This window comes from Mchenga conophoros, linkage group LG12, assembly GCF_057382185.1.
Source record: "Mchenga conophoros isolate Kocher_MC1m ecotype Shallow Benthic linkage group LG12, M_conophoros_male_GT1.1, whole genome shotgun sequence".
In the NCBI taxonomy this organism is placed as follows: Eukaryota; Metazoa; Chordata; class Actinopteri; order Cichliformes; family Cichlidae; genus Mchenga; species Mchenga conophoros.
In genome coordinates, this window is record NC_140537.1 from 5,851,545 (window position 1) to 5,873,214 (window position 21,670).

General features: G+C 42.8%; 1 protein-coding gene and 1 long non-coding RNA gene across 3 annotated transcripts; one reads left to right on the forward strand and one right to left on the reverse strand.

Moving 5' to 3' along the window:
* The first annotated feature begins 1,175 nt into the window (after positions 1 to 1,175).
* Positions 1,176 to 18,391, forward strand: LOC146561981 (uncharacterized). 2 transcript variants are annotated; one of them, XR_014894594.1, is made up of 4 exons: positions 1,176 to 1,288; positions 1,403 to 1,488; positions 1,694 to 1,831; positions 10,303 to 18,391. It is a non-coding gene; the product is annotated as an uncharacterized LOC146561981 (long non-coding RNA). The 2 variants fall into 2 exon arrangements; XR_014894595.1 differs by lacking the exon at positions 1,694 to 1,831.
* Positions 4,332 to 5,830, reverse strand: LOC146561982 (uncharacterized). The gene has a single exon (XM_085293458.1). It carries the CDS (start codon positions 5,745 to 5,747, stop codon positions 4,347 to 4,349), a length of 1,401 nt encoding a protein of 466 aa, XP_085149584.1. The 5' UTR covers positions 5,748 to 5,830; the 3' UTR covers positions 4,332 to 4,346.
* Positions 18,392 to 21,670: the final 3,279 nt, after the last annotated feature.

Below are 21,670 nucleotides of genomic sequence, written 5' to 3' on the forward strand. Positions count from 1 at the left end.
GCTTGTATTTGGGGTTCTGACCGTGTTTTATCCTGAAAATAAATGGTGTGTTTGAAGCCAGCTAAATTTCTGTGCTCTGAGCGCTGACCCACTCACTCCCCTTTCTGCTTGTATGTATACAGACGTGGTGGTGAAGATTTAGGTCCACCAGTTTAGCGGCTACATAATTAGTGTGTTGTGTTGTCTTGTGTAGTCGTTCTGTTGTGTAGTCGTTTTGTTTTGTGTGTCAGTGAGGGCACTAATGAATGTCACAAAGGCACATTTGCAATGTAAACACTCTCACTAAGTAGAAAACCAGTGGAGTGATACAGCTCCTGTTGTCAAGCCTGCTGGTTTATCTTTGTGGTGTTCTCCTCTGTCTTTTGGTGGGAAAACATTTTTTTTTACTGGCACACATAATTTGTGACACCTGATTGTTCTCTCATTTTAGTTTTAGTAATATTTTTAAGTTGTTGTACAAAATAAAATTAAAAAAAACCCGGCAGATGTATTGGTTGCATTTTTAGATAAATTATATTATTACAAAATGTACAATTTATATTTGCATTTCAAGTTATAAAAAATTACTCAACATGTCTGTGTGTTTTTGTACAATAAAAAAAAATACTACCAGGATTTTAAGTTCTTTGTGTGATTTCAGATCAGTAATACTAATGCAGTATGTCAGTGAAAAAACAACTAAATTAAGTTGCTTGCTGAAAAGAATGATACTAAAGAAGGCAAGGGGGAAAAAATAAAATGAAACAATTTGAGGGTGAAATACAAACGTAAACTCTAAAGGAGTAAAAAAAAGACCGGTTGTATTTCAGACCTCAGTGGGTTAATCCAACAAATCATGAAAAAAATAGATTAAATTTATGTTCACGACAGTGCAGATTTCTGACATTTTGTGTAAATTAAGCATGTAACAATGTGATTGTTTTCTAACAAAAAACAGTGTGAAACTTAAGTTAGACTTGTGTTTGTAATTGAACCGCCCCGTGTTGTGTATGTAACCCACATTTGAGTATGGCTTAGATAAAATATGCCAGAATGAGAAAAGAATCATTAATCTAAGCAGCACACTTCATTTATAATGAATAAACCATAGGTGCAGCAGTTAAGGAGTTAACTGTTCTGGTTTAGACACGTGTTACTCTAGGCCAATGAGCTGCTGAAACGTGGTACAGGCTCCGCCTGCCGCCCCTGCCTAGGAGGACACAGAGTTTTCTCTTCTCTCTTTTTCGCTAGCAAACCTTCCATGAGCAAGCTAGTGAGGAAACGAGACACGGCGAATTATTGAGACAAGGTATGAAAAAGAGTAATATAAGCGGAGAGTTAGCATTCACCGTTTACTAAAACTATTTTATTGTTTGTATATTGCTAAGACGAGTAATTAGCTGGTTCTTTTTACATTGCTTAGTCGAGAAAGGTCGGGAGTTAGAGACGACGCCATTTCATCGGTCGTGCGCCATCTCGCGCTGCTCCGTCTTTCTAATTCTGAGATCGGTGAGCAAAGTATTTTACTTGTTCATTATTTATCGGTGTTTCATGAATGCCTTGCAAGTAAAATTTTCCAGTGTTTAATGATAATTGTTTAGGAATGTTCTGTAGGAAACTTTGTTCAATTTACTGAAACCCAGTAGTTGAAGCGAATGTGTGAATTGTGATTTTATGAGGAACTTAATATGTCCCATGACACTGTCGTTGACAGGTCAAGTTTTTTTGTTGTTGTTTGGTTTTGTTTTTTTGTTTCTTTGGTTTGTATCTTCCTGGTGCATTCCAACGGATCCTGAAATTGATGGCGTTGAAGGACCAATTGACTTTGTTCTGTCCTGCACATCAGAGTGTGGTAGGCCAGATGCAACAAAACAGAAACACATCACGCCATTTTGTACTAGTAGTCCCCCTTCTTCACATACATCCCTCTGGACTCGCGGGTGGGTTGTTATAAGGACTTGGGTTCACGGACTCTGTACATTCCATAAATGTGAACAAAAGTGAGTGTGAGCGGTTGGAAATAACCCTCCAGCTGATTAACTGTTGCTAATTGTAATGAAATCTGTGAAAATGCAAGTAAGTGTTAACATTTATATGCAATTAAAATCCCTAACGCAGTAATCATAAAAGGGCTTACTAACAGCGACCTCGATGAAGAAGTAGCTATTTACCTGGGGAAAAACGGTTCAGTTAGCCGCCACATCCGTATAGATGATCCGCATTCTGAATTTCACAGGCAGATGATAGCTGAGTTCAATCATGCCAGTGCAATGGATACTTTGAATCCCCTTTTGCCACAGACTATCCAAAGTTCTGCTCAGCCTGAAGTCACGTTTGAGATTAGGAGTTTAACTGAGGTGTATGCAGCAAATGCAAGGAATGTCACCAGAGCATACATGAGACAACTGTCTGAAATGGCCAATCTTAGTGGCCACTCGCTAGAAAACATGCCCAAAGAGGGGCTAGCTAACTTAAACGCGCCCCCTCTATCCTCTCAGCCTACAGTTTCTCCCCCTGTTAACAGAGGCGAGACAAGGTTGCATGCACAGGGTGACCATTCCCCCAGCCAACCTGCTGCCGATTTCTCACAGTCTACGGATTCGATTCCAATCTTAAATCAAAACCTGATCGATCTTGACTCACCGACCCAGTTCCATCCCACACTTGAGCTTAACCCGCCCAATGTCCGGCGGGTGGTAGTTGAACATGTGGTGCGCAGTAGTGAAGTTTCTTCACACTCGCCCATGCCGAGTAGGATTAGAGCTTTCTCTGGGCGCATTCCCCGCCCTAACAGTGAAGCTGATTACGACGCCTGGCGCACAAGTGTTGAAGTCCTCATGAGTGATCCAGCCGTTTCTGACTTGAACTGCACACAGAGGATACTTGACAGTCTTCTGTCGCCTGCCACAGACACCACTAAGCATTTAGGTCCAAATGCTAGACCCTCTGAGTACCTGAGAGTACTCGATTCTGCGTTTGGAGCCGTCGAAGATGGCGACGAGCTCTATGCGCGATTCATGAACACACTACAGAATGAAGGAGAAAGACCATCAGCCTATTTGCAAAGGTTACATGTCTGTTTGACCAAAGCAATGCGACGAGGTGTCGATGTGTCGGATTTTGACAAGCAATTGTTAAAGCAATTTCTTCGTGGCTGTTGGGAGGACAGTCTCATCAGTGACCTCCAGCTAGGACAAAGAAAAGAGAGCCCACCTTTGTTCTCTGAGCTACTCTTGCTTCTACGCACGGAAGAGGACAAGCAAGCCTCAAAAGTCCGTCGTATGAGACAACATCTTGGTCAGAGCAAACCTGGCCCTAGTAATCCAAAGCACTGGGCCATGTCAAATGTACAAACAGCAAGTAGCTGTGAGTCTGACCTCGATGTGTTAAAGAAACAAATTGCTGATTTGAGTGCACAACTTAACAGTTGGAAAATAGAAAGCCAAAAGCAAAATCAGCCCAAGCACTCAAAGTCAAAGTGCCACACAGTTAATGCCAAAGTCGAAGTCTACCCCACGAAAAGGAAGGCTTCGACCACACAGAACTTTGCAAAAGCCAACGCAAAGCCGCGTCCTTGGTACTGCTTTCACTGTGGTGAGGACGGTCATATTGCCTCATCATGTGAAAACGAACCAAATCCATCCTTAGTGGCCACGAAGAGAAAACAGCTGAAAGAAAGGCAATCTAGTTGGGAAGCATCAACTAGGGCCAGTGAGGAGCCGCCTTTAAACTAATCCCAGCCTCCAGTGTGGGACAAGTGGGGGCTGCCGGAGACAATTCTCGTCCCAAGCCACAACGTGCCTTTTCAAAGGAAGTTCAGTCAAAAGCGCCGTCTATACACCTCCCAAAGGGTTTGGTCGGAACCAAAACTTCTGCTACTGTCAACATCGCTGGCAGAGAAACGAACTGTCTTCTTGATACAGGGTCACAAGTGACAACCGTGCCTCAGAGTTTTTATGAGAAGCATCTCTCAGACTTGCCTATAAACCCGTTGGGCGATCTCCTAGACGTAGAGTGTGCAAACGGCCAATCTGTCCCTTATCTAGGTTATGTGGAACTCTCAATCACCTTTCCCAAGAACTTTGTGGGTTCGGATATTAGTGTTAATACCCTAGCATTAGTTATCCCCCCTCTGCGAGCCGAGGTGCGAGAGCAGATCTTTTTTTTTTTTTTTTTTTTTTTTTTTAAAATTAACAACAACTTTATTTGTATTTCTGAACCATTTCTGAGAACATTTCAAATTTGAAATTGAATCTGATGCTGTGTTGTTAATAACGAAACCACTTTCACAACATTTACAATTACACCTGAATGTTCAGGTCACTAAACTCTCGTTTCCTAGCATGTTAAAGATCCTGATGACAAACTTAGGGCGTATTCTTGTTTACCCAGCAGAGGGTGTCTGCGATGGCGGGGTCATTCACACTGATCCACGGCTCTGCTGGGAAGGTAGCGTGCACCAGAATCCCACTCCGGCAGGGGTCGAGGGGAGAAACCACAGCGTCTTGGGCGTCAGGATCGGGGTTCAGAGCCTGTGGATTCAACAACTCCAACAGGCTTGCACAGGCCCAGTCCTTCTCACTGCGCTGGGTCTCCTCTGCTGGAGCCGAGGCGACAGATGTGCTGGAGCTGCTTGCCTCTTCATCCACCAAAGATTCAGCCTGACAGCTCTGAAGATTCTCAGCTCCTGGTTTCTCACTCATCAGAGGCAACACCTCAGCTTCCTGGGGAGCTGCCAGCTCGGAACTGCTGCCCGGCTTCATAAACTGTAGAAACCTGAACAGCTGATGGTTTTTTGTGAGGGCTGCAGCCAGAGACGAGTCTGCGTCGTCTGACGAGCTGCTCTCAGCTGCGTCTGAGCCGCTCCCTGACTGGCTGTTTGGAGACAGCTGTTGTTTTGTGACCACTGACCGATGTTCACCTCCAGCCTTCACCAGCTTGTGTTGTACAATCTGAGGAAGCAGGGAAGGAGCTGTAAGCCAATCAGCTGCCCCCCCAGCTTCAACCAGACTCTGCTGATCGGGAGGCGGTTGGGTTTGTGCTGTCGGCTTGGGGGAGACGCTCTGGGTTAAGATGCTGTAGGACAGCATCACAGGAAGTCGGTCTCCCTCCTCCAGGCCGTCGCCTGATTTTGTGCTGTAGTAGGCAAACCTCTTTGCCACCAAGTCGTCATTCACACAGATCTTGATGTCACCAACAGTCACGTAAAGCTTGATAGGGGTAGAGTCTGACTCAGGTTCAAGCAGCACGGCCTCCTTTAGGGTCGATGCTTGCAGCAGCTTGTGCAGGAAGAGCGTGGCAGAGCTGTCCCACCGAGCTGACGGTTTGAGCTCTGCCTTCTCCTCAAGCAGAGACACTCGCAGGGTTGTTGGTTTGATTCCCGCCAGGTGGAACTTTTGCACCCAGAAAGGCAGCTGAAGGAAGTTTTCCATTGCCAACCGGATCTGCTCTGAGGGGACGACGACTTTCTCTCCGTGGTCGACCAGAAAGCAACAAGCTTGACAGGAAACCGAGTCCACGAAGATCGACTCCACCACGGCCCGAAACCACGACTTCTTTACCGCCCAGTACACCACATACACCCGTCCTTCCTCCAACGACGTAGGCTTTAGCGTGCACACGTCCTGCGTGGTGTCGCGGTAGAAGAGGTTCATCTGAAAATGTAGCTTTTTGTAATGTTCTGAAGTCTCCACATCGCCGCTGAGACCCCAAATGGCACCCCAGAGACACGATGGGTTCTCCACCTTCAGAACAGATATTTTCACCATTTCTTTATTTCGTCAGTCCGAAAGCAGCGACACTGGAAGAAAACAGTCGGATTTAACAGATTTACCGTTTCTCGAACGCCAACTGTTTAAACTCGCTCCGTTTTACTGAAATGGACTACTTGCACTAACACTTCCGCGTTCTATGTAGAGCAGATCTTGATAGGTACAAATACCTTAGATGCCCTTTATGCTGACTTCCATGAGTCCAGTGCGAACTTTCAGCCCGTCCCCCATGGTTTCAGAACGCTCCTCAAAATCCTTGGAGTACGTCGAAAAGCCGCTAGCAATTGCAGCCTTGGGTGTGCAAAGTTAACGGGTAAAAAGCAAGCCGTGGTGGCGGCAGGGCAGACAGCAGTTTTAGAAGCTTCGGTGTACATTCCCAACTCCATTAATGAGAAATGTGCAGTTGTCGAATCATCATCAGATTTTCCCTTACCCAGTGGTTTGCTTGTGTTAACTGGTCTTGTCAACCTGCCAGCCAAGCGGCCTTGTAAACTGCCGGTTGTAGTGAAAAATGAAACCGATCACGACATTGTTGTCCTGTCAGGCCGTGTGCTAGCCGACATTAATGCCGTGACCAGAGTCATATGTAAAGAACAGACAGAGAAGATGTCAAACTCTTCAGACCACTCAGGAAATTCTTCTCAACCTGAAGAAATCAGTTTCAACTTTGGAAATGACTTACCTGATGAATGGAGAAATCGTGTCACAAAGTTGCTAAATTCAATGCCTGAAGTGTTTTCGCAGCATGCATTGGATTTTGGACACACAGAGAAGGTGCAACATCACATCAAGCTTAGTGATGAAACCCCATTCAAGTCCAGACCCCGACCAATACATCCACACGATGTGGAGGCCGTGAGGAAGCACCTGCAGGAACTGCTCGACGCGGGAATGATACGGGAATCTGAATCACCATTCGCTTCCCCAATCGTAGTAGTCAAAAAGAAAGATGGTTCAGTTCGCTTGTGCATTGACTACCGGAGGTTAAACCTTGTGAAGATTATGAGTAAAACATATGTTATTTTATGATCCTAGTCAATGTAGTTGAATTATGTTAACAGCTGTAGGACATATATTATCCTTTAGTTTAGATGGTGTGCTGTGTATGTAGTCTAGTTCTCATTATACTCTTGAGTTAACAGAACATATTCACATATTAGTTTATTAGATAAATGTGCATCACTCTGTATCCTTGATTGGCTGTGAATGTCTCACACTGTGTTCTTGACATGTTTTATTGCTGAATCATGAAGAGAAAGGAGACTCTGAGTCTAGGGCACAAGAGATAAACTACATTCTATACCCCCACCTTTGCAGGAAGACAGGGAGCCAAAGTCAGGAGCCAGTCTCGCTAAGAAGTAGAAAAACATGTGAAGATGTAGCTTTTATGACTAGGTGGGGGCTGTCAGAAGCTATAAAAGTCTGTGAAAATCGCCACCATGTTGAGAAAAATGTGCCTGACCCTCTGGCAGCATTTCTCCCGTCCGGACGTCTTAATGCTCTTTGTGTTGAATTGTATGGAAATAAATGATTGTTGATTGAGCATTTATACACCGAGTATTGTCCTTCCTTCAGCCCAAAGATCAAAAGAATTGGGAGATTTCAACAACCTCCAAACCATCAAAGACGCATATGCACTCCCGAATCTGGAAGAAGGTTTTTCCGCTCTAGCAGGGTCGAAATGGTTCTCGGTCCTGGATCTCAAGTCGGGATATTATCAGATTGAAATGTCAGAGTCAGACAAGCAGAAAACAGCCTTCGTATGTCCCTTAGGATTTTGGGAATTCAATAGGATGCCCCAAGGGATCACCAACGCACCCTCCACTTTTCAAAGGCTCATGGAGCAGTGTATGGGTCCGATGAATCTTAAGGAGGTCCTTGTCTTTATTGATGATCTCATCATCTTTTCATCATCTCTTGAAGAACACGAGCAACGCCTGAAGAAGGTCCTGTTGCGGTTGAAAGAGTTTGGGTTAAAATTAGCACCCGAGAAGTGTAAATTTTTCCAAACCTCTGTTAAGTATCTCGGCCACGTGGTGTCAGAGCGTGGAGTCGAGACTGATGCAGAGAAGATCAAAGCCCTCACGAGTTGGCCCGTCCCCACCAACCTTAAAGAGTTAAGGTCATTTTTGGGCTTTGCTGGGTACTACCGGCGATTCATCCAGGGTTTTTCTAATATTGTAAGGCCGTTGAATGAGTTAACCGCTGGTTACCCACCATTGAGAAAAGGAAAGAAAAGACCCACGAAGCAACAAAGCTCCATGTACCATAGCCCGAAAGAGCTATTTGGGGACAGGTGGACTCAAAAGTGTCAAGAGGCTTTTGAACAAGTCATTGGTAGGCTAACCTCAGCCCCAGTGTTGGGTTTTGCCGACCCCAGACTCCCATATATCCTCCACACTGATGCTAGTACCATTGGCCTTGGTGGCGCTCTGTACCAACTCCAGGATGGACAGTTGAGGGCCATAGCCTTTGCTAGCAGAGGACTTTCAAGAAGTGAGATGAGATATCCAGCCCACAAGCTGGAGTTCTTGGGTCTTAAGTGGGCTGTCACCGAAAAGTTCTCCGACTACCTGTATGGTACGGAATTCACAGTAGTGACAGACAGTAATCCGTTAACGTACATCCTAACATCAGCGAAGCTGGATGCAACGAGTTACCGTTGGCTCTCAGCCTTGTCTATTTTTTCATTCCAACTCCAGTACAGGGCTGGTAAACAAAATGTAGACGCGGATGCACTGTGTCGTCATCCCCATGGTAGCCCAGGTGATGATCCTGTCTCACAGAAGGAAAGTGAAAGGATCCGGCAATTCGCCCTCACTCACCTCAGTGGCGATGACAAAGAAATGGTTTCTAGGGAGGTTGTACAGGCCATCTGTGAAAGGCATTCAGTTAATTCTGCAGGCCTGGATTCACTTGCCCAGGTTTGGCTTTAGTTGAGTCCTTAGCCTTACATGCTACAGCTGTCCCTGATAGCTTTGCAGAAGAGCTGTTGAATGGTTCTCCTCTTCCCCCGCCTATGGCAGAGGATGAGCTCAGACAGAAACAGAGGCTAGACCCAGCTCTCGATGCTATAGTCACTCTGTTAGAAACTGGTCAGACCCCACCTCCCAGTCTTAGAGCAGAACTACCTGAGCTTCCCTTGTTACTGCGTGAGCTCAGTCGTCTTGAACTGCAGAATGGAGTTCTTTACCAAAAGAGGCAAACCAGTCCAGACATCTCCTTTCAACTCGTGTTACCCGAGGAGTTGAGGCCAGTAGTCTTCCAACACCTCCACAGTAACATGGGCCACCTAGGAACTGACCGCACTATTGACCTGGTCAGAACTCTGTTTTACTGGCCAAAAATGCAGACGTCAGTTGAAAAAATGATCAACACGTGTAAACGGTGTGTTCGCCGGAAGTGTAGGCCGGAGAGGGCAGCTCCCCTCATGAACATCAAGACAAGCAGGCCCCTTGAACTGGTCTGTATAGATTATCTATCTATTGAGCCAGATCAGTCTAACAGTAAGGATGTATTAGTTATAACTGATCACTTTACTAAGTTCGCAGTAGCTGTCCCTACACCAACCAACGAGCGCGCACTGTTGCAAAGGCCCTCTGGGAGAACTTCATTGTTCATTATGGTGTCCCAGAGAGACTTTTAAGTGATCAAGGCCCCGATTTCGAATCGAAAACAATAAATGAACTCTGCGAAATTATCGGCATGAAAAAGATACACACAACGCCGTACCACCCCAGAGCCAATCCAGTTGAGAGGTTCAACAGAACACTTCTCCAAATGCTTGGTATCTTGAAGGACAATGAGAAGTTGCATTGGAAAGACTATGTGAAACCTCTAGTACATGCATATAATTGTACCAAGAATGATGTGACGGGCTATTCGCCTTATGTGCTGATGTTTGGGAGACAACCAAGGCTTCCCATTGATCTAGTATTTGGGTTGCCTGTGAATGCTATTAGATTATTCTGTTATTATATGTTACCTTATATATGTAATCAAAGTAGTTGAATTAGAATACTGCTGTAGATCACATTATACCCTTTAATATAGAGTGTGTGAGCTGTATGTAGTTTAGTTCTCATTATACTTTTGAGTTAACAGAACATATTCACATATTAGTTCATTAGATAAATGTGCATCACTCTGTATCCTTGATCTGCTGGGAATGTGTTACACTGTTTTCTTGACATGCTTAAGTGTTGAATCATGAAGAGAAGGTTGTAAGCAGGAGACTCTGTGTCTAAAGACAGGGGAGATAGATAGACCACATTCCACACCCCCACCTTACAGAAAGCAGAGAAACAACTGCCGAGGTCATAACTTAGGCGCTGTAACAGAGAAAAAATGTGATGTTTTGGCTTTTACGACTAGCTGGGGGCCACTAGAGACTATAAAAAGCTGAGCAACCCGTCACCATTTTGAGACATGTGCCTGACCCTCTGGTAGCATCTCTCCCGTCCGGACGTTGTAATGCTCTTATTGTTGAATTGTATGGAAATAAATGATTGTTGATTGAGCATTTATACACCGAGTATTGTCCCTCCTTCAGCCCAAAGATTCAAAGAATTGGGAGATTTCAACAACTTGGTGCCGTGTGACCCGGATCTTTGGTGTGCTGAGGAGGTGCAGATTTGACCTTTGGTGAGATCGCGAGGCGAGGTGAACAGAGGACCGGTCCAAAAATAAAAAGGTAAGCACAGCCTGTTGTATTATAAATACCAAATGTGCATATTGGGCTTTCCAAATTAATCTGTTCGCTGAGTCACATGTATTTTCACAGTAAATTTGTCGGTGTCTGGTTTTTGGCGCAAGATACTAACAACATAAGTTGAGGCTGAATTCCAGTGTGTTAAATAAACTGCTTCTACCGAGATACTAATAACATACTACGTTGGACTAGTTGCAGTAAACTGCTTCTACCGAGATACTAATAACATACTACGTTGGACTAGTTGCAGCCACTTTACCTTCCACATTTAATTTTGTCTAATACTGGCTTCTGTAGCAATAATACATTAGAATTTATTCTGAAGACGCGGCCATTAGTCCAGTACATTGAAGTCGAGGTTTGTTTATTTTGTTTATGGTGTCAGTGACGTCCTGGCTTTTGCCGGCTATGAAATAGAAGTTGATTTAAGGAAAAGCAGATGCTGGCTTCACGGTGCAGTTGAACGCTGGCAACGCGAGAGCGAAACACGTCCGTAGGTTTGGTTTATGATACGGCGTGTTCCGGTGGTGCGGCCGTGAAGTGCAGTAGTGGTTGGTGCTAGTTTTAGTACATTTGATAGAGGTTTTGACGGTGGTTTGTGGCGTCAGTCGAGTATAAAGGGCTGCGGTCATAATACAAAGTAAAAATTTAGTACATAGCAACACCTGGTTTATGATGTCAGGTATAACTTCGGGGATGCAAGCATCACTTTTATGATGCGACTTTGCCCCGTGGTGGCGGTCATAAGCGCAGAGAAAGGGGTATTTTGGTCTATGGTGCAGTGTGCTTTAAGAAGATCTAATAGTTGAGCTCAGAGGTTTCTGTGTAAAATTCCCGCTGAGGAAAAGTGTTGTGGGTGAGTGTGAAAGCGCGCTCTGGGTGAGAGAGTGTGTGTGAAGCTGCGAGGCGCGCTCTGGGTGCTGTCTTGTGGGTAAAGCGCGCACTGAGTGAGAGTGTGAGTGAGGCGCGCTCTGAGTGTGTTTTTGTGTGGAGTGTGAAGCGTGAACACAGTGACAGTGACGGTTGATGTGTTTGATTAGGAGGACATTAGAGCAAATACACATTTTAGGATCAAAGGTTGATGCCTAGTGTACCTGTGGAACATTTGCCTATGGAGTAGCGACCCTCCTGTCCGTGGACGCGTGGCCAGGACCGGCGTCGTCCGGGTGCTGAGGTGGTGACTTGGGGAGGTGAGGGCCCCCGCATAGCCACGGAAATAACACTGGAACGGCCGTGTAATCACGGGTTCACATTTATTCCGGACTAGAACAAGACACATTTTGCGAACAAAGGTTGAGTCTAGATTAGTAAAGAAATATAAAAAGGTTGAATTCCTCGTTTCAGTGGTTGAAATTGTTGTGTGCCTGTCCCCTGACGAGTGTGAAATTAAAATAAAGAGGGAATTTGGAGCCACATAGAGATAGACGGGCATAATTGGGTGTATTACTCTGTGGTGTAATAAAAATAAAAAGGAGAGATAGTAAGAGGTGTGCAGTGGAGAATTATGGAGGAGTAGAGAGAGGAATGTGTTGGGAGACTGGCGTACAGTTTACGCTGTCAAGGTAGGCGTGTTGCCTGCTTATCTGTTTAACAGTGATGAAAATGAAATTAAAATAAATCTCTTAGTGTGTTAATACAGGAAGCTGCGGACCTGGACCAACTGCCCCCACAAGCACAGCGGCCGAAGCAAAATTATAGGTAATGGGAACCACACCCAGCACGAATCAGCAGCTGTGAAAAAGACAGCAGCGAGGAGAGAATTAGAGGAGAAATTAAGAGAAGTTTTAACACATAAAATTGGGGCCAACGGACTTGTGGAGGTTGGGAAGGCGTCCGGAGCATCACAACAAAAAGGTGAAACAAAAACACACACAAGCAGAGAAATCTGAGAGAAAGGCTCCTTTTAAGGTAACGCCTAGTTTGAGAAAAGATAAAATTAACCTGCTTTTATACAAATGCACATACACGCAATGAAGAAACAGCTTACACTCATGAACACGTGAAGATTTTCCAGCAAGGTTAAAGAAAAATTAACATACTTAAATGATGAAGTCTATACATTACTGACAAAGAAACCCTCTGGGTTGCAGGACAACAATTTAACTAAAAAAAAAAAAAGGAACACTGGTCTAACCAACCAGGCAAGACACAACAAATTTAGTGGTTAAAAGATTCAAATTGTGACATGTTTTCTGTTGATTGATTAATAAAAGTGATTACTGAATGAAAGAAAGTTCCTTTTTGGGCTTTTAAACATGATCTTAAGAATTTTAACATATACCGGTGTTGTCCTGTCAACTTGGTGGGTTAGGAGTTGATTATATCGGGAGACAAAAAACAAAAAAAGGGGGAGAGAAGGCTGACACAGGGCCTGGCCCCATTGTCTCCCCTCTGAATAACACAGCCAACACAACAACATTTTCCTGTTCGTTTGTTTTTGTTTTTTGTTTGTTTTTGTTTTGTTTCTGTTTTTTCTATACATATTTAATTACAGGCTGCTTTGCCGGCCCTGAAAGCCGAGGCTGACTGGACTCCTGCTCTCCCCCATACGTGACACTGACCAAATGCTGCAACAGCTGGACCCACAACAACGACCTGAGAATGTCAACAGACCTGCAGGAATGTGATCTCATGCAGCCGAGACGGAGAGCACTAAACCTAAGGCCCGTTTCACTACACGGGGGAAAAATTCCCAGACTGCGTCAGCTGACAGAGCTGTGACGAGACGCCCGCCAAGCCCGAATGAAAAGTAAGGCCGAGCGAAAGAATGCTGACCTTGATAACTTTGCATTCACACTGTGCAGGACAGTGATGGACCAACACGGATGATCGGGTGGCGAAAAAGGGCGTGACCGAGACAGGAGGAGTAACTGAGGTCAGAAGGCACCTCAGAATGGACAAAAACACAGAAGAAGATGCAGGTTTCACCTGCGGTGAACATCGACCCTGGAGAAAGGACTGCCCCAATTGGGGTCAGAACCAGGACGGACTGAATTTTGAGCAGCAGCAGCAGCAATGGTCGCAAACAAACTGAAAAGGAGGGGGGGCAGGACCCCAGGGCATGCTTCAGGCCGTGGTTTACCCAGAACACCAGAACAGGAAAGTGATGAACACAAACACACACACACACGTCTCCAAACACACAGATTCAGAATGAAGTGAAATACACACATGAACACGTGCACTCGTTGAGTGAGTGAGAAATGACACACACACACACACACACACACACACACGGGAATGTTGATTCACTGAGAAGTGATGCATACACATGCACACGCTTGTGCAATGAAGAGTGATCCACACGCACACACACATACACGCTGATGCAATGAAGAATGCTTTGCTTATGCTGATATGCAAAATGCTGCACACAAACATCCCAATGCATAATTTTTATGAGGAGCCATTGATTACCATTAAATACTTAGAATGTGTTATATGTCACCCAGAGGGCATTTATGTAGATTTTAGGAATAAGGTCTAAAAAAGTTTGGTTATGAAAACAATGTCTGTGCGTGATGTCTGTTTATGGCTCAAGGCCTTGACTGAATTCTTTGCTGTGCTTCACACAGCCCTGATGAGGAACAGTGGCACAGAGTGAAAATGATGAATTAATAGTGTAAGTTTTAGGTCGGAGTACGGCATTTTCTGTGATTGAGTTTTAATTCAAGGAGGAACAAAAGGTGTTACGGCACCTGAGGTTCTCATTCCCACACAATATTGTCCCGGCAGGAAGCAAAATGTTCCTGTGAATTTCTGGTTGATTGTTTGGTTTTGTTTAGCGCTAGCTTGATTTTATCAGTGAGCTTTGGCTTGTGTTCTTTCTCGTAAGCGAGAGAGGGATAGTTTTATGCTTGGACATGTCTGCAACGGGCCCTAGTTTGTGTTATTTTAGTAGTATTTTGTTGGTTATGTCTGTTTTCGTTTTTGTTACAGTGCACTGGAGAAAAAACATCTGAGAGGTGTGATCCACCGGTGGTGATATGTTGATATTTTGTGAGTTCATGATTTAACAATCAGCTCTTTAAACAAGGCCTGAAAGATTGAAATTTAAAGCGCTATAAAATATTATTACTGTAAACAGTTGCAAAGTGTGCTTCTCCATGATTGTAATTGGCTTGGGAGAAATTCACTTATAGGGAACACTGATCTAAAAGGATTGCACAGAGTCAATCCGGCCCAAAAAACAACAAGGAATTGTTTTCCTTTAAAATGATGACGTCATCTTGCTGGTGATGGAGGCTCGAATAGGTTGCGCGGGAGACTCCATTATCAGCAACATCTGGTATGAATGTGTATGGAGGTATGCATGCGAATGGACTGTGATGGACTGACGACTAAAAGTTTTGACTGACTTGATACTGAGACAATGACTGCACCCACTTTAGGATTAGTAAATGCCAATAAACAATTCACCCAGCCGACAAGAGAAGGGTGGATGCTTCGCTTTGTTTTGTTTTTTCAGGAGCAGGAGGATAAGAGAGACTGGAGGAGGAGACTCTAGCTTCACATAAGTATGAACTGCAGACTTAACACTGTGGTTGCTGATTTTGAGTTACTGATGTTTGCATTAAGAAAACTGTGCTATATTAGCTGTGTTTTGAGTAAGGTATCATGTTATATTATTGGGAATGCCAAATGCTACAGTGGAGAAGACTTTTGATACCACTCATGACTGGAATATGTTATTATTAACCACAGCAGGCCACTGTAAAAAGTCAATTAAATTTTATAGAGGAAAATCGCCAAAATTGAACAATACCTATGAATGACTGGCCACATTCAGAATAGAGATATGCAATAATAAACATTGGTCCACGTGATTTAGGTTCTCACTTGAAATAGTAAGTTATTAAATGTAGAATATAATCGACAGGGACATTTGATAGGATGTGGTACTGCAAAAGAACAAGAGCAAAGTAAATAAAGAAAATATTGTGTTTAGTTTGGATAAATTCAAATTAAAATGTACCATTACACTCAGAGGATCAATATGGAATAAAACATATGCAAAATTTGTAGGAAGTACATGACTGATAACTGTTCTGTCCTGAGCGTTTGTTTCTAGAGCACCCACTTGACCACACCAACAGTTTCTCGCCACCGAGGAGGGGTACTTGCAAAAAGAATAAAATAAAAATCTGAGTTTAACAAAACATTTTAAATGTAAATATCAAGATTACCTTTCTTTTTCCATGAAATGTGCTTGTGGGCACGCCAGCCATTTTGAAAAGGTGGGCAAAGCAATTGGCAAGGCCACACCCCCACACATGTGATATAATTTTAAAGGTACTGTTGCCCTCTCTAAGAAACATCAGGAATTAGAGGAGTGGCAAGTAGAGTATGCGAGCTACAAGCAAAAACTAAAATGTGTACTACAGTGTGCAAAAATGAAATACTGGGTCATCAGGGGGACATGAGGGACATTTATAAAACTAAAAGTCCCACTAACCTTAAAGTGCACTTGAAAAGCCCACACAAGAAGGTTAACCTAGCTTACCTAGAAGACCTCATCAGGGGGAGCACACTCCCCCTCCTTGAAGAGCTCACCCACTCAACCCGCATCCCCAGAAAACAGCTAACCCCAGATAAGGCAGCGTGATGTATCCCGAGACAACAGGACTGGGACATCTAAATAAAGGTGTGAAACAATCGCCTTCAAAAGGTTATCAATTCACTTCAACCAAAATTAGGACCACTCGGTGCGGCAAGAGTTAATAGTTATTAGTCTCAACACCCAAGGATAACCAGAAGAGCTTGACTGATATGATGGAACTGAGATTTTGTTACACTTAATTCTTGCAAAACACAAATAAAACTAAATTGAAACTAAGGATTTTCAGAAAATAAAAACTACACTAAACTAGCAAAGAATTGGTAAAAACTAATTACAACTGGTAAAAATTGAAAATCTGGAGTCGAAACTAAATAAAAATAACAACTAATGGAAATGGCGAAAAGTTTAAAACCCTGGTGCAGAGATTGGCAAATCTGACCAGGAAACGTTATAAAATGGATTGTCAGGATAGTCAGCGTTAAAGCCACTTTTGACAGTCCATACTAGGATGGCATTGGACATCTTCGAGGTGGAAGAGGCTTGGTGTGACCAAGGTGTGGTTTGGCTTGTTGTATGTACATTTCAAAATGTTACAGCTCTGGATGGACCAGTTACCAGGGCATGGAAGGATGACAGACTTTATTACATGAGGAGAAGGGACATTTTCGGGATCGAAGATCCTCAGGGATGACAAGGCTGGAGCAACGGTACTCGAGAGAAGAATTTCTGATACTTTCTGAGATATGATGTCACCAACCTTCTCTTTTAATTGTCTAGCTCCAATGAATTGACACATGGGAGTGTGTCAAAAAGGGGGAAGTTGAGTCCGAACATCAAACAATGGTTTTATGAACATCTTATGACGTTATTTCTGTGTTTAATAATTTAGCTATGGTAAAACTTAAGCTTATAATGTGTTAGACTTAGAAAGGGTTCACTAATTTTTGATTTCTTTTACACACACATAGATTATGATTAGAATAAGTCCTGAACATAATATTTTAAACCAAATTTGAATCATTAGAACAACAATGGATAACAATATTAGATTATCAAGGCTAGGGAGAGAGGTGTTTTGGTTTTCTGTCTCTTGCAGAGAAAGGAACAGACACCAGACGGGGACACGGAGATGTGAGGACCCTTCACAGCAGGGACAGATGTAGGGACAGCCGAGACAGCAACTGGGGTCAAGTGTCATGACGTTTGGGCTCCTGGAGAAGATGGATCCCACAAACACAGCAATAACCATGAAGGGGTTGGCGAAAACCAGGAACACCAGACCAACGAGGTTCAAGAGGCTCTTGGCAAAAAGGGGGACACGGCGGTGATCCCAAAACACACAGATCTTTGTTTGAAATCGGGGCAGAATAATCCCCAGAACTGTGCAATGACTAAAGGGTGGTCTAACCCCGGAGGTCGAAGAAAGAAGCTGAGAATCACCCAACTGGAAGACACTGGTAGCTGCAGCAATAAAAATAAAGGTTAAAAGCTCCTTAGACAGAGGTTCTAGTCTAAGTACATTTGAAAGGTATAAGGGGGCATTAAAATGGGAGTGGAAAACTGGAGCACCAAAATAAAGCTGTGGGAGAATTGGGGAGTGATGGGAGAGTCATCTGTAACTGCTGTTATGGTTGTAAATCTAACTTTGCTTGCATCTGAACTGCGTGAACACAGAGGTCATCCCACATATGGTCCACCCGTTAAAGGGGGACAGAGGGCCTCAGGATCAAGAAAACTTGGACCTTGCGACCCTGGAGTGCATGTTGTAAGTGATCTCTTTCAGAGATCAAAAGGGGGAATTATTAGATTGTTCTGTTATTATATGTTACCTTATATATGTAATCAGAGTAGTTGAATTAGAATACTGCTGTAGATCACATTATACCCTTTAATATAGAGTGTGTGAGCTGTATGTAGTTTAGTTCTCATTATACTTTTGAGTTAACAGAACATATTCACATATTAGTTCATTAGATAAATGTGCATCACTCTGTATCCTTGATCTGCTGGGAATGTGTTACACTGTTTTCTTGACATGCTTAATTGTTGAATCATGAAGAGAAGGTTGTAAGCAGGAGACTCTGTGTCTAAAGACAGGGGAGATAGATAGACCACATTCCATACCCCCACCTTACAGAAAGCAGAGAAACAACTGCCGAGGTCATAACTTAGGCGCTGTAACAGAGAAAAAATGTGATGTTTTGGCTTTTACGACTAGCTGGGGGCCACTAGAGACTATAAAAAGCTGAGCAACCCGTCACCATTTTGAGACATGTGCCTGACCCTCTGGTAGCATCTCTCCCGTCCGGACGTTGTAATGCTCTGACTGTTGAATTGTATGGAAATAAATGATTGTTGATTGAGCATTGATACACCGAGTATTGTCCCTCCTTCAGCCCAAAGATTCAAAGAATTGGGAGAATTCAACAATATGTAAACCCCTACACAGGTCCTTTTATTATTCTTGTGTTCTGGTAGGTATTTTGCAACATTTGTTAGTTTAATGTGCTCTCAGCTCTATGAGTGGCTGCCTAATAAAAATGCAATTATTATTAGATTTCATCATCATCTTCATCTAACGTAAGTGTTCCTAATTGTAGTTTTTAGCCACCCAAAAGGGGTATATTCCTTCCTTCACTTGTCTTTTTATTAAGTATGAACTCTCCTTGACATCTTTCCTTCGCTGCCATGAATTTTGCCAAAGAAATGTGATAAAGAAAAGGATCCAGGAAGTATTTTTTTCACTACTCACTCCACATCACGTCTCTGTCTAAAAGATTTATCTCTTACCATCTAATTTTTTAATAGAAAACTATGTTCCACGTAAGACACTTTCATTTTCTGTCTTCAGTTAGTTATAATTTTCTGAAATGCTTTTAATGCCTCTTCTGCCCTCAGCTGAATGTCTCTATCCAGCTTATGCAGAGAGCAAAGAGGACTCACAACCACTAGCACTTTACATAGCCTCTGTAGAAATTACCCACATATCTCACTTATCGTAACTGCACTACTGTATAGTTTTGTGTAAATGATCATTCTGTACATACGATAATTTTTAATCCTACAACTGTTTACAACTTGCATAGTTCCCATTTCTGTATAGCTGTATATCTCAGATTCTGTAAAGTTATTTATTTCATATTCTGTATAGTTTTTCATATTTATATCGATTCATTAAAATCCTGAATCAATTTTTTAATATAAATTTATTTTGCCCGAAATGCCAGAATCTCTGGTGAAATCTCACAAACTTTCAACAACCACCAAACAGCTAAGACAGTAAATGAGAGCAGGTACATGGATTCTGCACTTAAACACACAGCGCAACCCCCGGATCAGAATCAGTTAGATGTCGCCTTTCTCACGGTCGGGGCTGAAAGCTGACAGCTCGCTGATTCTGATCTGTCGGCGGGTCCACCTTTGTGTTTACGCCCTTTTTGTGCTGATTCTAAAGCTGTCAGTTTTACCTCTCTCCAAACAATATTGACCGAACCAGCAGCAAAAGAAGATCCAAACTACGCTTCACATAAACATCGTCATAAATTCATTCTTTTACTGTTTTGCTTCCACCACGATGCACAGCTCTCTCTCTCTCTCTCTCTCTCTCTCTCTGTACTTCAAGAACAGCTTGCTTGTTACGCACCAGTCTACTGTTGTTTACAGCGCTGTTTTTTTCCCCTTTTACATTCTCCCGAAAAGAAAACCTCATTACCTCAATACTGAACAAATTCAAACTTCTTAAAATTATGAAAAATGCAAAACGCTTAGCCGTGTCTCTAATAAAACCGCTGTAACGTCAGAGGTAATGTTCATATGTTGATTAATGGTTTTCTTTCGTTTTTGATCTATTGCAGAATATTTTTATAAAATCCCAGGCCAGGAAAATCACCTTCATGTTTTACTGTGTTTTATCTTCAGCTACTTTGACACAAAGGCCTCTGCTGTGATGCTCACGCCTTTGATAAAGTCTTGCGTGTGTCAGCTTCCTTTTTATAGATACAAAAATATGTAAATGTACTGATCTGAATTATAATATTTCTGACTGTCAAAATTTCCCAGATTTAAATCTAATTGAATCGAATCAAATTGAATCGTGGATCGAATCGATTCGGGACCTTGTGAATCGGAATTGAATCAATTCTAGAAATCAGTGACGATACCCAGCCCTACTTGTATGTGAGCTCCTCTCTAATAAGTGCACACTTTGGGCTGACGTGTGCAGATTTAAACACAGGATCTGGAAAGAGATTCATGCAAGTTGTTTACAGAGCAAATAAAATGATACTATTAAATAGCTGCTGGAAGAATTAAATAAATCTGAAACATCATCTTGATACTCCCATTAGTGACATTACAACAAATGCCTATATATATATATATATATATATATATATATATATATATATATATGAAAAGGTGAATACAATCAAGGCAGAGCAAACGAAAGTAAAAACAAAAGACAAACTTGGAAAAGGAACGCTCAAATAGTCATCCATCTGTTTTCTTTTTCTTATTCAACTCAAGGTCACTGGGGGAGCTTAAATATATTCCAGCTAACATACAGAAAGAGAGAGGGTACACCCTAGACCAGGGGTGTCAAACTCAAATACACAGTGGGCCAAAATTCAAAACTGGAACAAAGTCGCGGGCTAACATTAATATTATTTATTGAAAAAAAAAAAAAAATCTTCCTCCAGATATAAGAATGAATCTCTTCTTATGGACTCAAACAAGTTTTGCTGAAAAACTGAATATGGAACAAGCAAAGCTTAATACTAGACAACATATATATATCAGCTGTATAATACCAGTAGGCCAGCTCTAATAGTAATTTGGTATGGCTTCGCATTCCCCAAATGTAATTAGGCTGTGGGCCAAATTTGGCCCGCGGGCCAGAGTTTGACACCTATGCCCTAGCCAGTTTGTCACAGGTCTAACAGAGAGTAATAGACATGCATTCACATCTATGGGCAATTTAGAATCACTAATAAACCTAACCCCACTAACTGGATGTCTTTGGACTTTGGGAGTAAGCTGGGAGAGAACCCATGCAGACACATGAGGACATGATGAGTGAAGGAGCTGGTTGTGAATGGTGAACAAAACTGAGGGGGTAATTCAGCCATATGACTGTCTCGTTAGTTCAAACCAAAGGAGAGGGTTTGACTGCTGGGTTGGTGCTTCCTGGACGTAATCAGCCTCAGACTTAGTTAGAACTGTTTTCTCCAGTGCACTTGTAATCAAGACATCTAGGATTTTTGATTCCAAAGAGAAAAGAGTGTGAAGTTCTGCAGTTACCTGGGGTTACAGAGTTTGATGTCAACACACTCCTCATTTAATTGACAATTAACATTCATTTAATTCAACTGCTGAAGCGTTCATATTGTCCTTTAAAGGTTTACAGTAAAGCATCAACAAAATACAGACTCAGTGAAGTGGGAGAGAACCTCATTTTAATTTACCTAATTAGAAAAGTTGGTAGTTTGATCCCTGGATGCTCCACCCTGCATGCTAAATTATCCTTTTGCACATCCTGAACCCCAGCTTCTTCTGGTGCATTCATCGAAGTGTGGGTGACACACGTTTGTGGGTTATAAAAGCATTGTGACACCCCAAAGTCCCAGATTACCACTGCTGTGTCAAACACAC